The sequence below is a fragment of the Triturus cristatus genome, chromosome 1_1 (genome assembly GCF_964204655.1).
Source record: "Triturus cristatus chromosome 1_1, aTriCri1.1, whole genome shotgun sequence".
Classification (NCBI taxonomy): Eukaryota; Metazoa; Chordata; class Amphibia; order Caudata; family Salamandridae; genus Triturus; species Triturus cristatus.
Window position 1 is genome coordinate 1,304,715,401 of NC_140579.1, and position 20,633 is coordinate 1,304,736,033.

At 45.9% G+C, this 20,633-nt stretch overlaps 1 protein-coding gene across 7 annotated transcripts in view; it reads right to left on the reverse strand.

Annotated features, from left to right (window-relative positions):
* The window catches only part of MAGI3 (membrane associated guanylate kinase, WW and PDZ domain containing 3), a 2,362,625-nt gene that overhangs the window by 130,758 nt on the left and 2,211,234 nt on the right, over window positions 1–20,633 (reverse strand). For all 7 annotated transcript variants that reach the window (XM_085653126.1, XM_085653134.1, XM_085653154.1 and 4 more), the window contains one exon: window positions 12,057–12,159. In XM_085653126.1, coding sequence (XP_085509252.1) covers window positions 12,057–12,159 — 103 coding nt within the window. The remainder of the gene's footprint in view (window positions 1–12,056; window positions 12,160–20,633) is intronic.

A 20,633-nucleotide genomic window follows, 5' to 3' on the forward strand; every position in this document is an offset into this window, starting at 1 on the left:
CAGAAGGTTGATGTGAAGCATCCTTTCCTCTGGAGACCAAAGACCCTTGATCTCCAGATCCCCCAGATGAGCACCCCACTCTAAAGTGGAAGCATCCGTTATTACTGTGGCCACCGATGGAGGTAGATGGAAGGGCTTTCCTTGAGACAGATTGCCCTCCACGCTCCACCAAGACAGATCCGCCGCAGCTTCTCTGGAAATCCTCACAGACTCCCTGAGATCTCCTTTGTGTTGATACCACTGCCTGCGGAGGCACCACTGGAGCGCCCTCATGTTCCCTCGTGCATGGTTGACCAACAGAATGCAGGAAGCAAACAGACCGAGCAGGCGAAGGACCTTCAGGACTGGAACGACCGCTCCATTGTAAAACAAGGGAATCATTTCCTGTATGTCGAGAATCCTTTGTGGAGGTGGGAATGCTCGACACACAGTAGTGTCCAGTACTGCCCCTATGAACAGGTTGCGCTGAGAGGGCACCAGGTGAGATTTGGCCATGTTTATCGAAAACCCAATTTGTACAACAGCTGAGTTGTAACCTGCAGATGATGAAGCACCTTCTCTGGTGACTCCGCTTTGATCAGCCAGTCATCCAGATAGGGGAAAACTGGAATCCCTGACTTTCTGAGATGGGCTGCCACCACTGCCATCACCTTGGTGAAGACTCAAGGTGCAGTAGTAAGACCAAACGGAAGAACCGCAAACTGATAATGTTGCGACCCTACCGTAAACGGGAGATACTTCCTGTGCGATTTCAGGATGGGGATGTGGAAATACACATCCTGCAAGTCAATCAACACCATCCAGTCCTACCTGTCGACCTCAAGTGCGACCCCTGATTCTGCCTCTGTAGATTTTATACAGAGTGTTTAGCTGCTGTTGCTGCTGGGGCTGTCTGTAAGAACGAAAGGTTGACCTTCCGAAGCCCCTGTACCTCTTGAACAAACTCCTTGACTGAGTTTGAAGGCCCAAAGATTTAGCCGTGGCCTTACTCTCTTTAAATCTTTCAAGCGCAGCATCCGCTTTCTTGCCAAAAAGTCCGGAGCCATCAAAAGGCAAGTTCAAGAGCGTTGACTGATCATCAGGGGAGAACTCTGAAGATTTAAGCTTCGCACTCCTCCTGGTGGCAACAGAAGATCCCATGACTCTTGCAACCGAGTCAGCTGTATCCAAGCCACTTTGGATAACATGACGTGCTGCCGTTTGGGTATCCGAAAGGACCTCATTGAAACTCATCCTATCCTCTTCTGACAGCTTTGGGGCTAGCTGCTTTGCTGAGTCCATAAGAGCATGGATATATCGGCCCAAAAGACAGGTGGCATTCGTTGATTTAAGGGCCATGCTGGCAGAAAAGAAGACCTTCTTGGCCGACTGATCCAATTTCTTCGCCTCCCAGTCACTCGGGACTTGGGGAAAAGAACCTGTTGATTTTCTGGAACAGGCAGCCTGAACCACCAGACTCTCCTGAGATGGGTGAGATGTTAAAAAGTCTGGGTCCCCTGGAGCTGTCCTATACCTCCTAGCAATAACTTTTGAAACTGCAGGAGCAGAGAAGGGCTTACGCCACACCTCCATTACTGGTTCTATAATGGCGTCATTAAAAGGGAGTAAAGGCTCCGATGCAGTAGAAGGAGAGTGCAGAACCTCCGTTAGGATATTAGGCTTGAGCTCTGCAGAAGGCAACTGCAGATCTAAAAGTTCAGCCGCCTTCTTAACAGCGTGGTATGGAGCCACGTCCTTTGAAGGAGCATCAGAAGGAGGAGTAATCTCCCATTCAGGCGATAAATCCAGGCCACTAGCCTCCTTTAAACCATCAAACGCATCGTCCGACTCCATCAGCTCACCTTCCTCTACTTCCTCCATCAGGTACCTCTGTTCATCCAGCACCCTTTGGGCCTCCCTCCTAGACCTGATCCTCACAACAGGAGTCGGCGGTGCCGTGACCGAATCCGACGGCGCCGGACTTGGCGTCGAGCGTGGATCCAAAGGGACAGCCGGCGTCGAGCGTGGATCCAAAGGGACAGCCAGCGTCGAACGAGGTCGAGTCGGCACCGGTGAAGAAGGGTGCGGCGTCAATGTCCTCGGCGCCGGTAGATGCCAAGACCGCGTCGCCGGAAAAAATGGCATGAAGGGAGCCTGTGGATAAGCTTGGGGAACTCCCAAACTGAAGGCCATAGGACCCGAAGGTGCACCAGAGGGGTACATGGCTCTGGAGAAGACTCCATACATAGCATTAAGATAATGCGTAGGGTCCTGACCTGGGCCTGGAAAAGCAGGATATTGCTCAGGCATCACCGGACTCGGGCCGACCGGCGCCGACGGTGGAATCAGCGGAGCCGAAGGCTCACCCGGAGCTGGAAGCTCCTCAATCGGAACCGGAGATGAAGCCGGAGCCAGAGATGGAGCTGGCGTCGGAGATGGAGCCGGGGCCGGAGCCGGAGAATGCTCCGGTGAAGCCACAGGTGACGACAGGCCAATAGGTGAATCGGGAACAGGCGAAGGAGATACAAAGTCCTTACGGTGTCGGGAGGGCGATTTCGATCTCGAAGCCGTATCCCTTTCTGAGTGATGTCGAGATGAATGCCTCTTCTTTATCTTGTGCTTCTTGGACTTAGAAGCATCCCCCGAAGTCGAATTAGACGCCGACCTTCTCCGGCCTCTTTTTTCCTTCTTCATCCTGGCAATGAACAATTTTGCCTCCCTCTCCTTAAGAGCCTTGGAGCTCATCTTGCGACAGCAAGAACATCCTTCCACATCATGGTCCGATGACAGGCACCACACGCAGTCTTCATGCGGATCAGTTATCGACATGTGCTTTCCACACTCTCGACAAGGTTTAAAACCAGACTTCTTCGTCGACATTTCAGCTGAAGAAGAGAGCGAGAAACCAGCAGAAAACAAAGTAACAAGCACAGCTACAGAGAGATTCCCGAAATCCATTGGCGTCGACGGCGCGGAAAAAAGGGAACTGACGTCATCACACCGACGAGGTCTTCTTATGGAGCCGGTGACGTCAGCGGAGTCGCGAGCGGAGCCGTGTCTCAGTGACGTCGTCTTCGACCTCATCGGCGTGGACTGCTACAAAAGTTTCAGAATGTTGCTGGTGCAGGGGATATTCACAAGGTGAGGAATCCACTGGCAGATGTATCCATCAGAATTGAGTGGCATGGGGACCTGAGGAAGGCATCCACTCCCCCACCTGCATAAAGATACTTTGGAATACAGGGTATATCACCCCAATTAGTTAGGAGGGAAGGAGAGATCAGATGCTGGGAGACATGCTGTCCTAAGGAACAAAATACTGAAGTCCATCAGGGCTTCAGCAGGTATCCCATGAGGGTCTACATGACTAGGCAATATGACAGCATAATAATTATAATAAACCCGCCAAGGGCAAGTAGGGAGATCACACTATGTCAGGGATGTGCGATAAATAATGTTTGGGCGGGACATCCTGTGGATTCTTAAAATATAACTTTTTGCTGAGTTATCTTTTATAATCGTGATAATTCTAGTACATACAATACACATTACATCAGCACATAATAAAGTGAGACATTAGACTGGCAACGATCAAGTGCAGAATAATACAGCTGATTGAGGTAGTATTAGGTTATCTGAAAAGAGGACTTAACAAGCAAGTTGACAGATCACAAACTCGAGAGTCATTTAGAATTCCATCAGTGAAGTGGAACAGAAACTGACATCCTTAGGATAAAGCAAGAGTTTCTCTCCTTGCCAGGCCAGGGCTGTGCCCGCTTGCTTCTCTATGTCTCCACAGCATCAAATATTGTACCTCATCACAGTCAACTCCAGAGCCTCCAAGATACAACTAGCACTGAGGGAGTGTCCCCGAAAATGTCTCAAGTCATTACTAATATCCTGCACTCACCAAGTGAAATGTAACACTTTTCTATCCCCTTCCATCTTAAGCAGAGTGCCACAAGGCTAATCATCAACAATATTCCGTACTCATTGGCTCCTCAAATGTCCACTCAAAAGATACAAATGTTACACAAATTCACACCAAACTCAAAGAGGAAAGTGAGAGGTCCTTCACTTGATCTTCGTCATCTTTTCACCTCTTCCATTCAACAGACTGGTCTCAATGTGCATTCACCCCAACGCCTAAATAAACTATCCCCAACCATGAAATTATTGTTAACTGTGACTTCTGTTTCGAGCTTCAAATCAATGTTGCTGCAAGGTGCACTTTCTACCTGCCACAAATCTTGAGAAGTTGTGTCGTCAACAATGTTCAGCACATCCACGCAATGTAAGTGTCAAGTTTGGCTACTGCAATAGCTCGTCTTTGGTTCTTTCCACAAACAGAATTTTAAAAAACTCAAAAGGATCCAAAACTTTGAAGTGACAGATGTTTCATTTACAGTCCTCTGAGCAAATTAGGGAAGCAAGAAAATCTTTGCAGTGGCTGTTTATCAAGGACTGAATGGGCTTCAAAGCTCTCTGCCTGACACCCTTGTGGCTGTCCTTCCAATGTGTTATTACCTTTCTAGCTGACAAGATGCCCAAGGGTTAGCTTCCTGAAGATGTGATCACTTCATTAAAGGAGGAACAAATGTTATGAGGAAAGATCCCTGAACAGGCTCTACCCTTTAGAAATCCCTCCCACCCTCATTCTTAAGTGGAATCGGACAGAAGCTGAAAACTCAGTCTCCGGGTCCCAGTAACGTCTGCGCTCCTCCAGCAAGAGACTCCATGGACTTGTTCTCCCTCTCCTCCGGTACTCCTGAGCTTCGTGATCAAATGAGTGCTTTACAAATCGTATAAACAACATAGATTAATCCAAAGGTGAATGTCACAGACTGGAATTGACGTGACCTTTGTGAACATGGTGGCATTCTGACAATGGCAGAGAGCAGAACACACTGCAGCGATGAGTGTTGAGATCTGTCATGTGCGAACAAACAAGGAAAAGGACCCGCCTCTTTGTTGATACACCTCTACGCAGCCTTTAGAATATAAGGAATATCTGTCCTCAGAACACTCAGCCTTTAAGAACGTTGTATATGGGGCAACATGTACCTTTCATCTAACTACACACAGACTTCGTTATTTGTGCCAAAAGAACTACTTTAAAACAAAAGGAAAGACCTTCTAGGGCACAGAGATCCTTTAAATTGTATTTGGATTTCTCTTCTGTCCCTCGTTAGTGACTGGGTCTGTCTTCAGCATTTTATATATCTTTATAGTGGGAATAATGTTCCTGGCATATTATACATAAGTGCACTTTCTTTGCAAGGAACAGTTGTGGCAATGAGCAATAAGCCCGTTATAGGGATATCCTTTGTGAAGATAAACACACATCAACTCGAGTGGCACTTCTGTGCCTAGTGCGAGTCACTGAGGTGAAATGTAGGAGGGTACTGCACACCGGTAAAATACGAGCCCTGGAACACGAGGAATGTAGCTTTCGGGCGGGGGGTTGGGGGAGGAATATGGCACCAGCCAATATTGGGTATAATGCACTGCACTCTCTTCCATAATTTGATTTTTCGTAAATTTTAGGGCTGTTGCTCCTTGACGAAGAACACAAGAATTTGAGCTGTTTCAGATGTATGTTGTCCAGAAAAGGATTACACTGGTTACTAATACAATAGAATTTCGTCAGGCCTCATCATCCATTGGTCTGTTCAACTGTCATTCACATTTTGTTTCTGCCCTCCACAGAATACACCATATTGTATTGTATTGCAATTGCATTTGTATAGCGCTTACTGCCCCTGACGAGGCGCCAAAGCACTTCTTTCGGCAGTAGCACGCTACTCCGGGACCCACAGAGGATTAGTGTTGAATTAGTATAGTGAAACATGCAAGTAAATTTTAAGTGGTCGATAGGTTAGTTATTTGGATTCGGAAGGAGGGGAGAAGGATAGTAGAGGAAAAAGGTTTATATAGCGCTTGCTACCCCTGATGGGGTGTTGAAGCACGATACTTCGGCAACGGGTCAGCCAACTTCATCAACTGTCACACACTGTGCGTGACAACATTTTGCCAGATCAAGTGTACACTGCTGCCTGAAAAAAACTGCCAGCCTGGGGCGCTGGGCCATTCCTTGATATATATATATATATATATATATATATATATATATATATATATATATATATATATATATATATATTTTAATTCATTTGAAGTTTTTAGGCATATTGCATGTGTTTGCAAATTCAATAATTTAAACTTCACACATGCTAACTGCTCGCCAATGCTCGCTTATACTAACGGAATGGTTAAAGGTCTGGCCAGAAAGTAAAATCCTGAGCAACCACTTTAGGATGTCGTGAGTGGATTGAAGATCTTCGCTACTAAACCTAAAGCACCCTATGGCTAATTTTTGCTGTTTGCAATGCTCAAAGCTCCACTGACTCCAATAAACAGCTATGCCCTTGGGTTCCTTTGCCTACACTGGTTGGGTGTGACCTCGCTTTGGGTGTAGCCTGCTAGTAATCTATTGTCATTGCAAATGTGCGGCATAGTTCTACAGACGTGCAACACAGCGCATATGTACTGCTCTAATTTAAGAGTCACAAACAGGTTCTTGGGGGCACTCTAGAAAAGAGAACTTCACTAAACTATCAAGGTATAGGGTGTGAAAAAACACAGGCCTGTACAAGTTTGCCACCGCTATCTCACGGCACACCATCAGGCACGATCTTCCACTAGACACTTTACACAAGTGATTATCAGGAAAGTTACCAGGTTTAACGTTCAAACAATGTCCTATCTTTAACACAATCACTAGCGGTTATGTTTCAATGAGCCATAAACCTTCCCTGTTGTCTGCACTGCAAGATCTTTCAGGACATGCTCTGCAAAGCGATCACACTGAACGGAATTATTGTGTGTGTGCAGCAGTAGTTACAAAACCGGTCTCTCCTCTCTCTGTCTTCTGTCAAAGCAGCATCAGGGGATCCACTCTCCCAGCATCTCTAGGTGTTTCAGTTAAGTGCCCCGGGCTGTTACAAACGTCCTTCGGCCATATTTGTTTCCATTGCATGGGCCAGCGGTGGATGGCTTTGAAATGAGGCCTCTATAAAGTATGTCACAGCTGACAACCAAGCCCGGCACAGAAACAACGGAAATTATTTGCAACTGTAATTCTTTAACACCATGATTAAAAAACCCAAGAATTGATTAGGCACTTTTCTGAGATGACACATCAAGTGCTTCACGCATCTGGCAATCGGATCAAATGTAAATTGACAATATGATTTATCCAATCAAGAGAAAAGGGATACTCTTCACATTACCTCATGCACGTGCTGTGCTGATGAGATGCGCATAATGCATGACATCTCACTTTATTGTGACTGTGTCTCACTGCAAACTTTTATTGCAGGTTTTTAGAGGAGTTGTTAAAATAAAGCCATTGACCCACTGCTGCGATGTGCAGGCCAACGCGCAATGCTCACTGGCACGAGCTGTGTACTCCACATGATATTAATACTTTAACAAGTAGAAAGGAAAATGGGCGACCAATAGGTGTATGCCTGAGGTGTAAACTAGTGAGGAGGCTCACAATTCCCATGCAGGCTATTACGGCGGGGCCGCGAGACAGATTTTATTATATTTACTGGCATTGACGACCAGCATCTCAACAAGCACCACTACCAGCAGTGTGCCAGGGACAACCAGAAGACTGAAGAAAAGGAGCCAGATCAATGAATGTTTGCGAGCAGCTGCTACCTGTGAGAGATACGTCACCTTCTTCCTACACCTTCAAACAAACACCCCTCAGGCCAGAACATGACTATGAGATCCTTCAACTGTAGTACCAACCGCGGATGCTTCATCCAACAACCCGGCTGAATGAGCCATCCTAGCACGGCCTTCACTACTGCAGTCCAATATATGCACGGAGGCCCGAAGTAGCCAAAGCCAGGACTGTGACACAGGATCAAACTCTGACAAAATACAGAACTCGTACTCTCCTTTTGTAGTGTTTTCTTGCCCATAAGGCTTTTGCTTTTGCATGTACAAAGATAATATGAATGTCCTGTTTTTTAGTATTGTAGTCTGGGTTAAGACCACTGTGGAATCGTGTACAGTAACAGGGGGTACCGGACATTAGTCCATACATCAGGGTGTAAGTAATCAGCTAGGAGTAACATACTGAATGGAGATTATTGTCTTCAGCAAGATGTAGTCGAACGAGAAAGACATTCTGACCAAGCCTAGAGTCAAAATGTCTCCTGACAGAAAGATGACAGACATCAGTACAATATATGAGCATAGTGCATTACAACCAAATTAGGCCTTTAGTAATAAGTACTGAAAACAGCCCTCAACTTTGTAATGTTCTTTTTTTGGATAGTGTCCCGGGGCACCGGCAGAAGCACTGAAAGGCCCTCCTTAGAGCCATGTGTTTCACACTCTGAAATCCTGGTTCAGCCATGTTCAGCTAGGCGCGCTGTGTGAACCTCTGTCTCTCCTTCATTCTCAGACTAGAGACTGTCATAATCCGTGAATGACTGCAATGCTCTTACGTACTCTCTAGCTTGCAAGACTTCAGTCGGCTCCGCACTCCTCAGCTCCCTCCTACTGGGAAGTGCCTGTAAAAAGCAAACCTCAACATCCATGTGATTCCTGCATGAGAGGTTAGTTTGTGAATGAATTCAGACTGAACCAAGAGAACTGAACCCTACGAGTCTCTGCTCAAACGGGGGTCATTAATTGTTTCAAATAGCCTAACATTCTTGTATTATGATTGGCTAGTAATATGGAGCTGACGTACTGGCACGCATGGAGCTGTGTACACATCAGCCATTCACTCAAATCGTGAAGAGCACAAAGATTGCACCAATGCTGTTGAGAACAGAGATCTTCATCTGCAGACACAGCTCTCCACATGATGCTTCACAAGAAGAAATTAGCAAGAGATGTGTGTTCACTCTTCATTAAAGGACATCAGATGCCCTCACCCCAGGAATCTCTGTGGGGTGATCCTGGGAAGTGTCTGTATGTCCGAAACCAGGAGGAAACAACTCCTTGGGAGAAGCAGGAAGCCTGGAGAAGAACAACCCACACGGTCTCCCTAATCCGACACCAGAGGCAAGTGGAGCTGGCATCCCTTTTCGCCAGCTTCCATTAATCAGGCCTATTAAAGTGCCAAGGAGAAATGCTTCTGAGTGCTATTTCACCATCCGGTCAATTATTATGTACGCCCTCACTAGATACCCTAAAAGAGGGCATGCTCAATCAGGCTAGCAATTAATTACATTCTGACATTGTTCAATTATTTTAAGTTAGCAATAGTAAGGCCCAGACTCGTTGTTTGCCTTTTGAACAATCCTGTCAATCTTCTCTAATTATTCCTAGGGCAGGGCAAGGCCGATCGATCACCCCTCTTGCAGCTAACCAACCCAAAATAAATAGCAAAGATTTTGTTGAGATGGTTGTTTCCTTCAATGAGGAATAAACAGGAGTAGGAATGGTTCTGTTATTTTGTAGGATCCAAATTAATCTTCTGCCAAACCCAGAGCCAATGTCATCAGAAAACCTAAGTCTATTTAAGTGTCACAATCAATCTAATTTTTAAAAATGGGATACAAAACATGAAACTGCATTTCAAACATTGTAACAATCAATAGTGATAGTCTTCTCTTCTGAACATAGTGCTCCATCACTGCTACTAATACCTACTAGTGTGCTTTTAAAGCTGTCACTTGGTCTACTGAATGAATGAGACTTGTAAAGCGTACAGTTATTCCCTGGAGTATCCCGGCGCTGTTCATTTTGGTCATCTACAGTGTGCAGTGAGCTCATTTACTCTTGCTGGAAGAGCCAGGTCTTCATTCTTTCCTTGAACAATGATGTAACATCTACTGAGCGTAGCTCAAGAGGGAGTTTGTTCCATGCCATTGGTCCAAGATAGTAGAAGGTCCAGCCACCTATTCTTAAGTGGCAAATCTTAGGAATCCGTGCAAGAAGGCGATTGACTGACCGCAGGATTCTAGAGAGCACAGAAACGGATTCTGGCCCTATGATAACTTGCACCTTTATGGTGCAGTGGTTTATGAACCAAAACTAACCTTTTGAAGACATTTCTCTTCTTTATGGGAAGACAATGAAGGGCATGCAGTTGCGAGGACATGTGTTCTTGGAGGTAGGCTGAGGAGAATGCGGGTGGCCATATTCTGGACCACCCGAAGCTTGCGGAGCAGATGGTCCGGAAGTCCCAGGTATAGGGCATTTCCATAACCCAGCCTGGAGGTGATGAGTGCCTGACTGACTGCCTTATTTTCACAGAAAGAAGGGAAATCTTGATTTGTGGTTGAAAAGGGAGGGATTTGTCAATTTTAATGCCCCAGTCCATAACTATCCCCCCTACCCCCCCCCCCCCCAGGGCCTGCAGGTGGGGGGTCTTTAGGCCACAAGGTTTGCCATGTATCTGAGGCATTGGAACTGAAGAATAGTATTTCGGTCTTTTCTACATTACATTTTAGTTGATGGGTGGTCATACAGTGAAAAACCAAAGAAAGGCAGGTTTTAATAGACTTTCCTGCAATCTTCTCTCCCCTCCCCTCCCACATGTGAGCAGCAGCTGGGTGTCATTGGGGTATGTAATCACCTTTGCCACCAAGGCCTCTGCCAGCTGGGCGAAAGGAGTGAGGTACACATTGAACAATGAGGGGCTCAAGGCAGAGCCCTGCAGCACTCCCACTGTCAGCTCACATGCTCTTGAGGAAAAGGGAGATATCCATACTAACTGTCCTCAATCCCTCAGAAAGGAGGCTAGTTCAGGGCCAGTCCACCTATCTCAATAGATTGGAGGTGTACTAGAAGCCTGGAGCGGGGGACCATATAAAAGGCTCTAACAATCAGAATGGCCTTCTCCTAGGGTCAAGATGCCTTCGATATGTTTAGGACTTCCATCAGCGCTGTCTCCGTACTGAAGTTTAGTCTAAAGCCGGACTGGCAAGAACGGAGAAGATCATTAATTTCAAGATACTGAGAGAGAGCTGCTGATTTACAAATCTTCTGGCTATCTACTGGGATTGTTAGTGCTACCTTTTTCCAATATAATTGACGAACATGCTTCAAAAGGTAGTAGCAGTTTCAGCTATGTTAGAGATTTTTATGGTAGTACTTCTAATAGTGTTATTAAAATACCATGTGCCAATACAAGTACTATCACCACTGGCACTATTACTTGTTACTATTACCTCTGACTGGTACAGCTGTATTTGTGGTCGGGCATCCAGCTGCTGATGTGCCTGCAGGGTCTGCTCTTGCACTGGTCGGGACACATCACCCACGGCGGTCACCATGCTGGCAGGCTGAGCAGCAGCACGAGCTATGGGGCGGGGCAATAATGTTAGTCAATGGATTCTATTCTGGCAGTGCCTGCCATGGAGATGTGCGGAGCTGGAGGAGATCCTGTGCTACCGCTGCTCCGGACAGGCTCCTCTTGCAGTAGACTGGTGATGCGCTGCAATGCCTGGTGCTGCACCTCCATTCCCCGCTTTAGGTTGCCAAGGCACCCACCAGACTGGAGGAAGTAGGTGAAGCCACTGCCAGTAGTTGAAGTGATGATTGTGGCAGGTGATGCAAGCAGGGCTCGAGTCGGGGTACCACACAGGTGGACAGCGTCCCCCCATTTATTTTACCAGGAGCTCGATAACTGGAGCAAATGGAGCCACACATTCACTCTTTGGCCTCTCTGGGGCGAGATCGGACCTCTTTCAGAACGCTGCTCACGCTCTGGCTTCTCTGATGCAATCGCATCTAAGGGGTTAGCGAGGGGAGGCAATGAGTGTGATGGTGCAAGCCACCTTTCGTGACGTCACTTCCTGTCGTGACGTCAGCATCCCCCCACTTCTTTTTTTAGGACTTGTGCCCTGGATGCAAGCCCTTATCCTTGAGGGTCAGCGGCCACCTCTTCCAGCAGTGATGATGCTGTGTATCCAATGCAGTAGTAGGGACACCTTCTACCTGACCCCAACATGTATATATATTTTCCAAAAAGTGCAAGAGAAGTTAACCCTATGTATCTGACACCATTTGATGATCTAGTCTAGCAGAACCATACGCACCTTTCCAAGGTTCCGTAGTTCACTTGTGCTTGGCCCATAGGCCTGTGCTGTGGGGCTGGACTTTGCTTGGCTGAGTTTGTTCCAGAAGGAGGTCCATGGTGTTCTGTTAAAGCAAAAGACAATAATGTTAAATCACAATGGAATTTATTACTGAAATAGAGTTTTTTGACTACATGTAATGCAGAGATTCTGAAATTGGGACACAGGCCTCCATCTACATCTATGAGATCTGAGATGTCACTATCAAAAAATCCCATAATTAGGTCTATGCAATATTGAGGAACCTCACGTCTACAAACTAAAATGAAATTTGCAAAATAAAAAAAAAATATGCAAAAAGTAGAACTCACATGGAAAACAGAGAGAAAAAGAGAACCCACATAGGAAAATGTTTTTTAATGCTCCCACAAACCATTTTTTTAGGGGAAATTTCGTTCATAGGAAAGATTGCGAGAAAGTTCACAAACCTCACAACGTTTACAGTTTCTTCACCAGCAGACTTTTAAATCCCAGTACAATTTGCTTTTTTAAATTAACAAATAGCATGGTCTTTACTAATTCAGTAACTTCCCAAGTCAAGAACGATCAAGACTCCTATAAATGAACTAAAGGCATAACTTATTTAAAGTGTCCCCTTCTGGATGCATTTATTCCAATTATGTGCAAGTATGGGCACGTGGACTATTGACTGTAAAAGAGACCACACAGAAAGAACAATGAGGGAATAAACGTACTAATTCTGATCTTTTTGGAGCAGAGCTGTTTGGTGTTAAAAGTAAAGGGGGAGTTTATCTAGCTTTCCTACAAAGGTGCGTATTCCGAGTGACTATAAAATCGGGTACAAAATCACACACACTGTAATTACTGAAACTTTAGTGTGTGGTCATTTCCAAGTGAGGGATTTCCTCCCAATAATAAGGTGATACTTGGCAGAATGTCTTTCAGGGCAACATTCATTTCATGGTGTTTCCAGCACAAATCAGAATCCAGATTCATTTGCAACTTCCGTTTGGTAGAAAAATACGAATTGCTCAACATGGAGGATAACAGCACGTCAGGACCCAACTTCAAGAGAACAAGGCTCATGGAACAAAACAAGCAGCCATAAACGGATGAGCACTGGAAATAGGTTTTTTTTTATAAGACTTAAATCTAGAAAATATAAATATATTGCACGAAAAAATTAGAATATTGTACAATGCACAAGTTGAGAGTCTAAATTCAGTGATGGGGCTTTATGAGACATGTAAGCTCTGGAACAAATCAAGCATGACTGTCACCCATGCTGACTTTATTTCACACTTTTCTGTAAATATATAAAGACCCCCTATTCAAAACCTGTCGAACTAACTACCAGTGATTCTGTGTTACGTGTATGATACTTTGCTAACGAAAGATGACAAACAAGCATTGGCATAGCCAACAGGTCTCGCCTTTGGGAACTTATAAGTGTTTAGCCAGAGTTATTGGCTTTACCTAGGTCTTTAAGCTCTGCTGTACAGAAGTCTGCAGCATGCTTAAAAGTTATAATAAAGAAGTGTCAGAAGCATTTTTGTTACCTTAGATATGACCAAGAAAGCATTATGTACAACTGAAAGACCATATTAAAAAAGTATTAATAATAAATAATGTCTTAAGGTTTTTTTTGTCCTTTCAATGCTGGCAGCTTGTATCTGCCTGTCCCAATGGTTGCTTGTTATGGTTTTTATTGTTAAGGGGGGGGGGGGCATAAATAACAGGAGGGTGAAGGTCAGTCAGTCAGTTAGTTAGTGAGCGTGAGAGACTCAGTCAGTGAGTGAGAGAGAGTCAGTCAGTCAGTTAGTAAGAGTGAGTCAGTCAGTGAGTGTAAGAGAGTCAGTCAGTGAGAGAGAGTGAGCGAGTCAGTGAGAGAGAGTCAGTCAGTGAGAGAGTGAGTCAGTCAGTGAGAGTGAGAGTGTCAGCCAGTGAGAGAGTCAGTCAGTGAGTAAGAGAGTCAGTCAGTGAGTAAGAGAGTCAGTCAGTGAGTAAGAGAGTCAGTCAGTGAGTAAGAGAGTCAGTCAGTGAGTAAGAGAGTCAGTCAGTGAGTAAGAGAGTCAGTCAGTGAGTGAGAGAGAGTCAGTCAGAGTGTCAATAAGTGAGAGTGAGAGAATCAGTCAGTCAGTGAGATTGAGAGAGCCAGTCAGTCAGTGAGAGAGTCAGTCAGTGGGCGAGAGAGTCAGTCAGTGAGAGAGTCAGTCAGTGAGAGTGAGTGAGTCAGTCAGTGAGAGTCAGTGCGTCAGTGAGAGAGATTGAGCGAGTCACTGAGAGTCAGCCAGTCAGTGAGAGAGAGAGTCAGTGAGAGAGTCAGCCAGTAAGTGACAGAGTGAGAGTCAGTCAGTGAGAGAGTCAGTCAGTTAGTCAGTGAGTGAGAGAGTCAGGCAGTCAGTAAGTCCGTGAGTGAGAGAGTCAGTCAGTGAGAGAGTGAGAGTCAGTCAGTGAGAGTGAGTCAGTCAGTCAGTGAGAGTCAGTCAGTGAGAGAGTCAGTCAGTCAGTCAGTGAGAGAGAGTGAGAGAGTCAGTCAGTGAGAGTGAGAGTCAATCAGTCATTGAGTGAGAGCCAGCCAGTGAGAGTGTCAGTCAGTGAGAGAGAGTGAGTGAGTCAGTCAGTCATTGAGAGTGAGAGAGTCATTCAGTTAGTCAGTGAGAGTCAGTCTGTCAGTTAATGAGTGTCAGTCAGTGAGTGAGAGAGTCAGTCAGTGAGAGAGAGAGAGTCAGTCAGTGAGAGTCAGTCAGTGAGAGAGTCAGTCAGTTAGTGAGAGAGTCAGTCAGTCAGTCAGTGAGAGTGAGAGTCAATCAGTCAGTCATTGAGAGAGTCAGTCAGTAAGAGAGTGAGAGTCAATGAGAATCAGTCAGTGAGAGAGTCAGTCAGTGAGAGTCAGTCAGTGTGTTTTTTCACAGCAGAGTAAACATAAGGGCTGTAGAAAAACAAGTGAGGGCGAGGGTGAGACAGGCAGGGGAGCGAGAGTAGAGCAATGTCAACAAGCGCGCGCGGCTACGCTAACTGAAAACAGATGGCCACTGCGTGCTGCTGCTCGCTCCCGCAAGGTGGATGCCAGCACAAGCACGAGTGCTTGAAAAGAGCAGACCAATTTCTAAAGGTCACTCCTAGAGCAGTGCATGCGCTGCTCTAGGCTCAACCTAAAAACAAATTATCCCATCATCTTGCTGCATTCGGTCAGCTGTGAGAGACTGATGCATGGTTGACATGTTAATGGAAGCACAGCCCAGTCTTACTCAACACCCAAGCCTTTAGCCTATCTGCTAGCTCCATTTTTTTTTTTTTTAAATAAGTTTTATATAGCGCTGGCCTGACCCGAGGGTATCGGAGCACTTTACAACAGATACATTGCAGAGATTCACAAAAAAACAAAGAAGAAAACACATTAACAGTGCAGGACGATGGTTGGGAGATCTGCTTCACAGTCTTGTGGACAAGGAGTCGAGGCAGTGCGAGGTGTCTGCTCCCCCGCTCCGACTGATCCTATCGGTTCCCTAAGGAGCGGTCGAGGAACAGGATTTTGAGTTGGCTTTTGAATTTTACAAAAGAGGGAATGGTTCTGATGTAAGGGGGAATAGAGTTCCAGATTTTAGGCGCGCTCCCGGCGAAGGATCGTGCCGCAGTTTTTTGTTTTCAAGTTTTTAGTGGGATGAGTAGGAGGGAGTTTGATCTTCTGAGGTTCCTGGCCTGACCGGCTTTTTTTTAGTTTGGCCGCCAAATATTCGGGTTTGCCGGTGTGCAGGGCTTTATATGTGAGGCAAGCTGTTCTGAAGCTAACCCGCATTTCGACTGGGAGCCACTTAAGTTCTCTGAGTGCAGGAGAAATATGGTCGAATTTCTTGATTCCGGTGACCATTCTGGCTGCCGCATTGAGAGTTGTTTTGAGGGGAGCCAGATGTGATTTTGCTATTCCTGAGAGGACTGCGTTCCCATAGTCCAGTCTAGACAGCACCATTGCTTGGGTGGCCTGTTTGAGATCACTGGGCGGAATGAAAGGTTTTATTTTGTTCAATAGCTTTAGGTTAAGGAAAGCGCTCTTGGCTGAATTCTTGATGTGTCTGGTCATGTCCAGTTTCGGGTCTAGCGTGATGCCTAGTGATTTGACGGAGTCGGCCAGGATGAGATTTCCGTTGAGCGCATCGACAGCTTTTAGCCATTCAGCAATTTGGGGGTTCTCCTCTTTGTTCGAGATGAGGAGTATCTCGGTTTTGTAGGGGTTTAGTTTGAGGTGATTACATGACAGCCAGTGTTGAACATCTCTCAGTACGTCATTGAGTCTTTGAATGTCTCTGATGGAGGCGGTTTCCAAGTAGAGCAGGACGCCGTTATGCAGCTTGCAGTCACAATCAATAGTAGCCTGGACTATACAGCTACTCGGATGTTCTGCAGCTGAATGTGAGAACGAGAGCTTCAGGCATTCTAAGATGGCGACGTTGGCAGAGCTCACGAAGAGACCAATTTGGTGATGTCTAGGGAGGGTGAGGCAAACACATGCAGCAGTATGACAACGCCAGGATGTCTTTCAAATAGGTGAGTGCTATTATATGTTGTGTTAATAGGAATACATTCTGCTCTGCACTAAGCACATATGTTCTAAGCAGTCTGAAAATGCGTCTAGTCCAAAGGTTAATATGGGTAGGCTCAGGTAAATTTCACCCTCTCTTGCAGCAAAACACTTTGTGCAGATCTCGACATAATTCTGAGACAGCAGCTAATGTACAGGATAAAGGATTGAGCACTGAATCCGTGTAACGAAATAACACAATAAGCTAACTTGGTTTTGAAAAAAAAATAGAACTTGCAGTGCAGAGTCCCTGTAACAGGTATCTTAGAGGTTAATGCTGAAGTACCCCATGAAAAGTCATAACTGGTTAAAATAATTACTACACCACACAAAGTTTCAAAAGAGGAAGGCGAGGGGCCTCACGTGTGTTTCATTATTCAAGCAGGGTTTTATGCAAGGTTGCCCAGCGAGCTCTGATACTCAGCATATAAAAGGCATGTGCGATACCCCTGGGAAGGCGTGAAATTGAGTATGACAGGTATGTACTTTCACGTTGTAATCAAAGTCAATGGTGTCTTCCCGTAATGATTTTTATAATACCCGAGGGTACTACCAAAAACATGGTAATTCCGTAGTTTAGGAGAACAATAGTTAAAGCAATTCACGATGAAGTGGGAACTAGCCAGACCACCCTTGAGGACATGGGTGGCCCTGGTGACTATTAAAGAAGATATAAATACACTCCTAAAATTCCTGCTAGGCATAGCCTCGTAAACGCACATCTCTTCACTGGAGGGTACAGAAATCCTACTCATACCAGGATCTAGCCAGACCACAAGTGTAATTGGTTGAAACTCCGCACATTAGATCTGGGGGGCCCGCAGGTGTGCGCATTCCAAAATCTGCTGTTATCATTTGCAGTTGTGTCATTACAGGGGACGGGGTCCTCATACAGGCAAACGTTCACCAGGTCATTCAGAGTAGAGATGGTTCCTATGCATGGCGAATGATTATTGAAACGTGGGTCTAAGCCCTATTATACAGCAAACCAAAATCCCTCAACCTTGACGGGTTGTGGACTTCATGTGGTTGAGTGCTCAGCCTTGTGATATCTTTGCTTGATTAATTTCTGTGGCCTAAAAGAATACCTTATGTAGCCTGTGGATATTCTGGTGGACATCACCCCAGGTGCCCAACTGTTTTCGGAGACTAATAGCATTGCTCCATTGTGCAGCTCAGTGTTAACTCCAAACTGCTCGGGAAGTGACAGAGCTGAGTCACATAGAAGTACTAGCCCTGCACACTGACATCAATTTCTCCTTTAAAAAAAAACAGGTAGTGGGGTTTCTCAGAGCAGCAGATGGCGCTAGAGTGAACTTCTCGTGAACCAGCCAGCCGCACCATGACTCGCTGATGTCCGTTATTCGCGTCCGGCGATCCTCCAGCTGACCTGTAACCTTTTGTTGGAACCCGAGGTCGATGTCCGCGTCTGAGCTGGATGCCGTACGCGGAAACAAACCGCTCGGCCGCTTAATCCCGCTCTCATTTCACAAGTCGGTACGGGTTGGGTCTTCGGTCTGCCTATACCTGCAGTGCAATTTTAAACTCATCCTTAACGAGCGTTTGGTGAACAGCGTCAACAGCGGCACAAACCGGGCTCGTGCTAGAAGAAATTACAACCTTGGGGCTGGGACCTCGTTTTTTACACATCATTGCTACTGGAGGAAGAGTAGCATGACCACGAGGGGTCAAAAAATCATCAAGATGAAAGCAACCATGTCCCAAGGCGGGGTTGAATCAGACAAGACAGACAGACTCCCTGAGAGAGCGGATCCCCTCCATAAAGGTAAACGCGATGGGGGGAATGTAAAAAAGAATGCTAGAAAAGCAGGACTTAACAATCTTAAAGATGGCTCAGTAGTAGGATCAGCGATTTTACCTTCCATCTCCAAGCATTTTCTTGCAATACCTGCCATACCTAAACCTCCTCATACTCTTATACCTAATGGGCATATCGACTCAAACAATGCTAAATCGATGACCGCGGAGGCCCCGGATTTGGACTCTGTGCCACAAACTCAACAAAGCACCCCAGTCAATGTTCCCGATAAAGCATCTGATAATATTAGGAATACCAGGGACATCGGGGGCCCGGGGTTGGTGGAAAATTTGTTAATGCCTACTTCTATGCTTGTGGTCTCAAAAGATGTCCTGGCCAGCACAGAGACACTAAATCATGCTCTTATCCCAGACTCAGCTACCAGCGCGGCAAGAATCCCTACTCCTAAAACAAAAAGCCGCCCTGGTCCACAAACTCCTGACCTAGCTACCGAAAAAAATTCTGTCTCAGATGGATCACTCTCCGACACTGAGAACGAAGATGAAGATGTTTTGGCCAGCTCTTCTGAGAGCAGTAAACAAGATGGTAATGATCTTGACCCAACCCTCAGAACTATCCAACAAAAAAAAGAAAGCTAGGAGCAGAACACGGAGTCAGCTGAAATGGGATTACTCAGACTCTCACGGATCATTTCCTCTGGGGGACTCCTCCAACCCACTGCCCAGGGAAGCTGACGAGACCCCTCACTCTATCACTGGTAGTCTGGCCGAACCTTCCCTGGCCTCTATTCTAGAATCTATTAAGCAATTTCGAGACGAAGCAAGATCAGATAGCCTTGCCGCTAAAGGGGCCTAAAAAAAACTGCAGGGAGGGATCCGGAAATTAAATAAGATCTGCACAGATATCGGCGACCAAGTTGCTATGGTTGAGGCCCGGACAGAGTCTCTGGAATGTGACATGATTAACGTCAAGGAACAAGGCTCGGCTAACGCCGCATGCCTTATTGACCTGATGTCCAAGCTGGAGGAGCAAGAAAATAGAATGCGGAGAAACAACCTAAGGCTTTTGGGGATCCCGGAAGGGGTTGAGGGTGAAGACCCCAGAGGTTACATTGTTAATCTACTTTGTGCTGCTTTTCCATCAGAGACTGCCTAGAACTGGGATCCAGAGGGCGCATCACTTTCCGTTTAACCTAAAATCTCGAAGAGATGGTAGCCGTCCCGGAACTGATAAACCTAGGGTGTTCCTGTTTTTTTTGGCAATTTCTTGCTGAGGCAGCTGGTATATGACCAAGTTAGACCAAACTCTCAAAAGGAAGTTAGCGGAATAAATTTTTTCGCTAAACCTGATTTTGGCCACGCTACCGTTGAACGCAGGTGGAGATTACGCCAACTAATTACACCCTTCCAACAGCAAGGTGCTCAAGTGTACCTTATGAACCCGGACAGGCTAAAAGTGATATATGAAGACACCACGCGGATTTTCTTATCTGAGATTAAAGCTGGGGAATATCTGAAGGACATCGTGGGCAGAAAGAAAATGAACTAAACTTTTTTTTTTTTTGACCTATGTATATTATCTGAACTATCTTTGTTTGGGACTTACCAAGGAGGAAAGGGAGGGGGGGAAAAAAAATACCCTCTCTTTCCCTCGCATTACCGATTTAGACATTCTGTGTTCCACACAAAATGTTTCACTGTTATACCTCCTTTCTTCGTGGGGATTACGGGATCACGGCTTCCGATTGATTGTTTTTTTCTGGTTATCCCACATGGCTGAGAGGCATGAACGAGAGAAGAAAGGTGATGGGAGAGAGAGAAAAAGAAAAAAAAAGGGGGGGGCGAAGTTGTCGCTTAACTATTTTTCTTTTTTTTGGTGTGGCTTGGCGATAGGAGTTCACTCATGCTAACCATCATTCAGGCCTTTCCTGACTGCTTTTTTTTGGGTTGGGGTGGGGGGGCAGGGGTAGGGGGACTAGATTGCAAGTAGTGGCAGTGGTGTTGCTGGATTGGTTTATATTTTTTCTTTGCTGGCAATATGTGGAACGATCATAGGAAAACACTCTGGAATGACGAGGGGTGTAGACCTTAGGGGGACTGTATGGTGGGTGCAGAGATTGGGGGCTGCGAGGGGGAGGGGGAGGTCGGTCGGGTGGCAAGAGGCTACTTTTATGTCGGGATCTGGAAAGATGTTGGTAGGATTATGTTGATGATGCTTA